The 6,202-nt window shown below is 38.0% G+C and overlaps 1 protein-coding gene across 3 annotated transcripts; it reads left to right on the top strand.

Annotated features, from left to right (window-relative positions):
- The first annotated feature begins 787 nt into the window (after positions 1-787).
- On the top strand, positions 788-5,695 carry sri (sorcin). 3 transcript variants are annotated; one of them, XM_069140873.1, is made up of 9 exons: positions 805-831; positions 1,046-1,106; positions 1,550-1,603; positions 1,784-1,853; positions 2,378-2,421; positions 3,446-3,593; positions 4,093-4,206; positions 4,671-4,729; positions 5,068-5,695. In XM_069140873.1, the coding sequence occupies exons 2-9, from the start codon at positions 1,059-1,061 to the stop codon at positions 5,092-5,094; spliced, it is 564 nt and encodes a 187-aa protein (XP_068996974.1). In that variant the 5' UTR covers positions 805-831; positions 1,046-1,058; the 3' UTR covers positions 5,095-5,695. The 3 variants fall into 3 exon arrangements, with proteins under 3 accessions (XP_068996982.1, XP_068996965.1, XP_068996974.1); XM_069140881.1 differs by having other exon boundaries at positions 788-1,106; positions 1,553-1,603; XM_069140864.1 differs by having other exon boundaries at positions 788-1,106.
- The last annotated feature ends 507 nt before the right edge of the window (positions 5,696-6,202 follow it).

Below are 6,202 nucleotides of genomic sequence, written 5' to 3'. Positions count from 1 at the left end.
GGACTGACTGCATGTGTCACTTGAGAGAGCATGCTGATTGGGCAGCTTGTGTCAGCCACTGATGTAATGCCTTCCATTAAAGGATTGCTCCTGTGTTTTTCTCACTTCTACCACTGAATTACATATGTTGAGCAACAGCTAAAAAAAAAAGAAAGAAAGAAAAAAAAAAATCAACTTTAAGAGAACTATTTCTAGTTTGAACTCAGTCATCACTTAAAATGAAACAAATAACATTTGGTTCATCGTGAGCGATTTTATTTTTGTTAAACATTTCCGAAGCAGTATAATGTCTGCAAGTTGAGTTGAATACTCTTAATAGAGACAAATGGCTGCTGTGTCTGTAGAAAACACATGTAGAAAACATATTCGAAGATCTGCGTGGTATTATATGGGTCAGTAAAACTGTGACTAAACGGAAAATTAAGAATAGTGGGCATTCTTTAAGACGCTGAAGGCCTTAACTATTTGTAATTTTGGGGTATTTAAATAAAACTTACTGGACTTCAATTGAAGTTGGTGGTGCATGACTATTTTATTATTTAATGCTCATCTGGAGTGTTACAACAGTGCGTCATCAGACATGACAGTTTTTTTAAAAATAAATCTTCCTAATCCACCAATAGTTTCAAAGTTCATGAAACGAATCGCTCATAATGTTTTATTGGAGTAATTCATGTACGTTTTTTCGTGGTACCACTAGTGTTTTTTTTTTTGCTGCCCATGCTCTGATCCGATTGGTGGATTAGAAGTCACATGGGTACTCACCGCCAATCAGAATGTTCTGGGCTGGGTCCTAGTGAGGAAACAGGACTTTGAACACTCATCCTAAAGGTGCCATTTACCTGCGCTCTCCCCTTTTTCTGCAACCTTTTTTTCCTATCTAAATCATCTTTACACGCATCTAAGGGCTTCAAGCTATTTTGCAGCACTTTACAAACCCAGCTTTTACTGTGTTTTGGCGTTTGCGTACGTCTCAGTTTAAGGAGGGCGTAACATTTCGATTAAAATTCCTCGTTTTATTGTTTTTTTTTTTTTTTGTAAACAGAAATTAAAAAAAAATGGCATTTCCCGGATACGGTGGAGCCCCCGGCGGATTCCCAGGAATGGTAAGAAACAGTTAAAATAAGATGAAATGTCGGGTTAAAACCTGAAGCATGTCCGCCGGACACCGTCTCGGGACAGACGTCCTCTCCAAACAGTGCGGAAGTTGGTGGGGTTGACTGAAATGTTGTGGTTCGTGCTCCCCCCCCCCCAAAAAAAATATGCACCAGGCTGTATTATCTAAAAGTTTCTGTCTGAAATGATCCGGTAAATATGTGGAGTTATCTCATATATTTCAATTAAGTGAAAAAAAAGAAAAAGAAAAGAAGTGCTGCAGTCAAAGTCTGGTTCATTTCCTGTCAGCTTTCAGTGATGTTGAGGTTTTGTAGTAGTTTTCAAAGCAGGCCATAGAGACCACGGCAGCTCAGTAACAAACAGCACATCAAATATAAAATCATAGAGATATCCATCTTACAGACTTAACATTTCTCTCTTTCGGGACTCTCAGCAGCAACAACAACAAGATCCTCTCTATGGGTATTTCTCGGCGGTTGCTGGACAGGTAGGGCACCCGCACAGACATTGAAGCATAAAATCACATCTGTGTCATCGAGCCCGATATAAAACGCGCTCCAATTTTGTGAACTCAATATTGGCAGCGTTGATGCTTCTCGAATCTTTTGTGCAACAGCTGACTGTATTGGTGTCTTTTCCTTCTTTCTGTGTTCTCTAACTCTGGCAGGATGGACAGATCTCAGCAGACGAGCTGCAGCGCTGCCTCACGCAGTCCGGCATCTCCGGCTCTTACCAACGTAGGAGCAACAGATGATAGTCCGCATTCATAAATTTCCTTCTTTTAATGTCCCTCCTTTTGTGCAATTTTTTTATTTTTTATTTTTTTAAATAGCCCCAAAAGAACAAAAAAAAACCAAAAGAGGGTTGCAGACAAAATCTCATGTTTAACTTTTTCTTTCTGTTCTGCTTTAAATATGTGTTGCTCTAAAAATCTATACAAAATGCAGTAAGTTGTTCGGCCCACTGATCCGGTCTCTTGCCTGCACGCAGCCCTCAAATTTCACACTGTGAAAGTTTGAATGTCAACAGACATATTTGGCGTGATAAATAAGTTGCGAAGCTGTCTTGCACCAGGATAAAAATCACTATTTATACTGCGCCGTCATGCCCGTCAACAATGGTGGTCTCATTGTTTTGGATAATGCAACGTTTTCCCAACCACTAAATGTTTGATGTGCAAATGTTTTTTGCGTAGATTTGCCCACGTGAGTCGGGACGTGGTCTTCGCTCATGTGTTTACAATCTGTGCTTCCTTCCACAGCCTTCAGCATGGAGACTTGCAGACTGATGATCAACATGCTGGATGTATCCTTCGCCCGTCAGCTGATCATTCACTCGAAAGGTTTTGCAGTTGAATTCGCATGATGGAAGTTTTTAATGACACTTCGTGAACTTCACCTCTAAAACGTCAGTTTCACAGGTCAGTTTGTCCGTTGCAAAACCGGCAGCAGCGGGAAGGTGAATCAAGCTCCTGCTGCTATCACTTCTTTTATATTCAAGGTACCTCTTTTTATAACGTTATCGCTGTCAGTCATGAACAAAGAAAGATCGCAGAAACATTCTCACCTGCTACAACCTATAAATAAACTAGACCACAATCTTCGCGGTGTTGGACGGAAGTGTCGTCAGGGCTGCGGGCCAGTTATGTTGAAAGAGGAAAGGGCGAAACACAAACTGTTGGAAGTCGGAAGCGGACTGCGGTGTTGAGTATCATTGTGTGCTGTAGCATGTCGACATAAAGGGTCCATTTAAGACGTCGACCTAAAGTACACAAATGCACATTGACGGAATTGTCCGCAAACGTTTGGCCACATTGGAAAAGAGATCAAATTCAATATTCTCCAGTATGTTAATATGCATATTTACTTTGCTTCATTTTTGTTGGCGCTATGAATTGACGCAAATGTTCCACAATGTAGTTCAGTTCAATTCAGTTTTATTTATATGGCGCCAAAGTGTAACTTTTGGACAGTGGGGAGAAATCTTCACAACATTTTGCTTCCTTCTTGTTGAGTTTAATTGACAAAACTCTTCGTTTGATATTGACAAAACAGTAACATTCATTGTAAAAGTAATTATAGAAGTAGGAGTTTACTATGATATTGACAGCACTGTATATTGTTTGTACGCTATGAGAAATCATGACACACTATAGCTGCTGTCTTGTTGAGCTTCCCATCGAGCACGAGGGTTTTCAGCGAGTACAGACGGACATCGAGAGATCTAGAGAAACATGAGCATTGGATGACATTAGGGAGAAAAGCTTTGTGAAGGGAACAATAACTAAGAGAGGCGTGTGAAGGGTCCTTGACTGCTAGTGCTGTCTCAGAGGGACATGTCCTGCACCATGGGCTTCAATGAGTTCAAGGATCTGTGGCAGGCTCTGACCGGCTGGAAGACGACCTTCGCATCCTACGACCACGACCGCAGTGGGATGGTCGAGGGCCATGAGCTGCAGCAGGCCATCGTCTCCATGGGTACGGGCAAATTCAACTTTTACAATAGTGAGGTGCCCATTTGAACATTGCAACAGGTTTTGCTTGCTGTCACCGTTTCTCCTTTTTGTACTGGTCCCAGCCAGCTTAAAGATGAGGAACAATTACCTGTTTTTATGATCTTGTAGGCACCTGACATTGTTTAAAGACAGATTTCAAAAACTGACAGACATCTAATTTATTTGTATTTAATTTTTGTATGTACTCACTTCTAGTTTCTCCAAAATCTTGCCAGTCTAACATAAAACTATTTATTTGATTAAACTAATTAATTAAACAGTATCTAAAAGTCTAAAATTTGAAATATACAAATTTTAAAAAAAAGCCAGCAAACATGCATAAAATGTCAAGGTTTTTAGAGTAATGAAATTAATTTATCTTTTTTCTTCTGACTGACAGAAATTCTGAAGCAGATGTTTGGTAAATGCTTTGATTCTGAAGTATAAATGTTCTTTATTACATAATGTCCTTGTTCATGCAGGTTACAACCTGAGCCCTCAGGCCATGAACTGCATCATGAAGCGCTACAGCATGAACGGCAGCCTCCCCTTTGATGAGTTCGTGAGCTGTTGCGTGAGACTCCGAGCCCTGACTGGTGAGTGGATCAAGGAAATCGAAATAAAAGTGTTTAAAAAATAAAATAAAAATGAATTTGCTAAATGCATACATGCGGTTGAGCAACATACTGAGAGCATTGAGAGCTTTTTTTTTTTTAGTGGATAAATCATCTGATTCAGCTTGTTTGATGAGTTTGCGCTTTCCTCATTGGTCACCTGTTGAGCTTTTCCACTAGCAGCATATGTTTTTGACAAAAGACCTTTTTTACACTTCAGTTCAGGATTATTGTTAGAATTAAACATTTGTTTTGGTTAAATTAAAGACAAGAGATTATGAAAGCTACTTAAGCCTTCATCTTGTGATCAAACTTTACAGAGTGTCACTCTCAATGCAAACAGACAGACACTCACAGCCCCAAGCTTTAATCACAGCCGCACAAATAATAAAAGTGGTTGTTAAAAATCAAGTTTTTAATGTGTGTGTATGTGTGTGTGTTTTTAGATCAGTTCCGAAGGAGGGACACGAGCCATTGCGGCAATGCCACATTTCAGTACGATGATGTAAGTTTTCTTTCTGCAATGTCACTTTTTTTTATTTTATAAACCTTGATGTTGCTTTAAAAAAAAAAAAAAAAGTTACATTGTCAAATTTGTACTGGCGGTACTTTCTGACATTATCCGTAACGGAGAAGTGATGAATTTATTACCTCGCAGGCAAAAATCGCTTTGAATGCCTTCGTTTCATTCTTCAGTGTGCAAATAAATGACTTCTAGATGTATAAGATGTAGTGAATTAGAACGTTTCAAAAATAACTGGACAAATATTTATCCCAAGAGTTTATTACTTTGTTTTTGGGACCTTACAGTAACAGTGGACGTGTGATCTCTGTCTCCCCCAGTTTATTCAAGTCACCATGAGCATATGAAGAGGACAAGACTAAACGAACGGGACGCACTGGCCATTTTCTCGTACTAACTGCATGTTCTTCCTGTGTGTGTTTAATCATTGTTTCATCAAAATGTCACTCTCACATTCCATTTCACCAGGAACTATTCAGTAATGTATATTTTAACAAGCTAATAAGAATATCGTAACCTCAGTCTGTACCAATGTCGAACACTCGAGTGCTTGTATACTGGAGGTTTTTATTATGACTTGTACATCTGTAGCCTTTTACCACAACAGTAACCATGTTAGCCATGTGTAGGACTGATGACCAGCGTATGCCTGATAATATATGAAATGAATAAACAAACAGAATTGACTAATAATTTACTTCTATATCTCTCGTCAGTAGTTTTAGTATTTGTGTGTTTATGTCTGATAAAACATGAATGAGGAATTATTCAAATACAAGTATTTGATTAAAATTACAGTTTAAAAAAAAACTCTTTGGTGCATCTACATGAATCACTCTGTGTTTTGTTAAGTTTTGATCCCCAAATTTACAATTTGATTTGTTTCAGTTTGTTATTTGTATGTAGTTGGGACTGTGAATGTGTAAACTAGTAAATTATTTTAAAATGTGTTGTGAAATTAGTTGCAATCAAATACATAATTAGAGATATGGCTTCATGGCAAAAAATAAGCTAAAAACAGTTAGAGTCTTGTTTTAGCCCACTGTGTTATGTTAAGGGTAGGTAGGTAGGTAGGTAGTTACTTTATTAATCCCCGAGGGGAAATTTTTTTCGCTACAGCAGCATACAGAAGCAATAGATAGTAATAGAACAATAGAAAAGCAATAAAATAGCAGTAAAATAGCAGTAAAAACTATAAAATATAAATATAAAATATAAAATGCACAGCATATACAGTATATACACAGTACAGTATATATCTATATATATTATATACAAACAACCAAGAAACACAGTCAACAGTGTTATTGGTTATAGGGTATGCATAGGGTATGCATATTCAAATGTTTTGATGGCTCAAGTTGTCACAACCCTTTAATTACGAAGTAAATATAATATCTGATTATATGACCTATAGGGCGAGTGAGGCAAATTCTTCCAAATTAATATTTACAA

The sequence above is a fragment of the Embiotoca jacksoni genome, unplaced genomic scaffold (assembly GCF_022577435.1).
Source record: "Embiotoca jacksoni isolate LCO1_2020_lvr unplaced genomic scaffold, fEmbJac1.0.p SCAF_11, whole genome shotgun sequence".
Taxonomy (NCBI): Eukaryota; Metazoa; Chordata; class Actinopteri; family Embiotocidae; genus Embiotoca; species Embiotoca jacksoni.
This window is presented reverse-complemented; position numbering and strand designations above follow the sequence as displayed.

What these genes read in the sequence shown, in the direction of transcription:
- sri (XM_069140864.1), top strand. Translation starts at nt 1,059, where the DNA reads ATGGCATTTCCCGGATACGGTGGAGCCCCCGGCGGATTCCCAGGAATG. An exon ending in CATCTCCGGCTCTTACCAAC is followed by an intron (nt 1,854 to 2,377) that starts GTAGGAGCAACA and finishes TTCCTTCCACAG; the next exon opens with CCTTCAGCATGGAGACTTGC. An exon ending in GAGACTCCGAGCCCTGACTG is followed by an intron (nt 4,207 to 4,670) that starts GTGAGTGGATCA and finishes GTGTGTTTTTAG; the next exon opens with ATCAGTTCCGAAGGAGGGAC.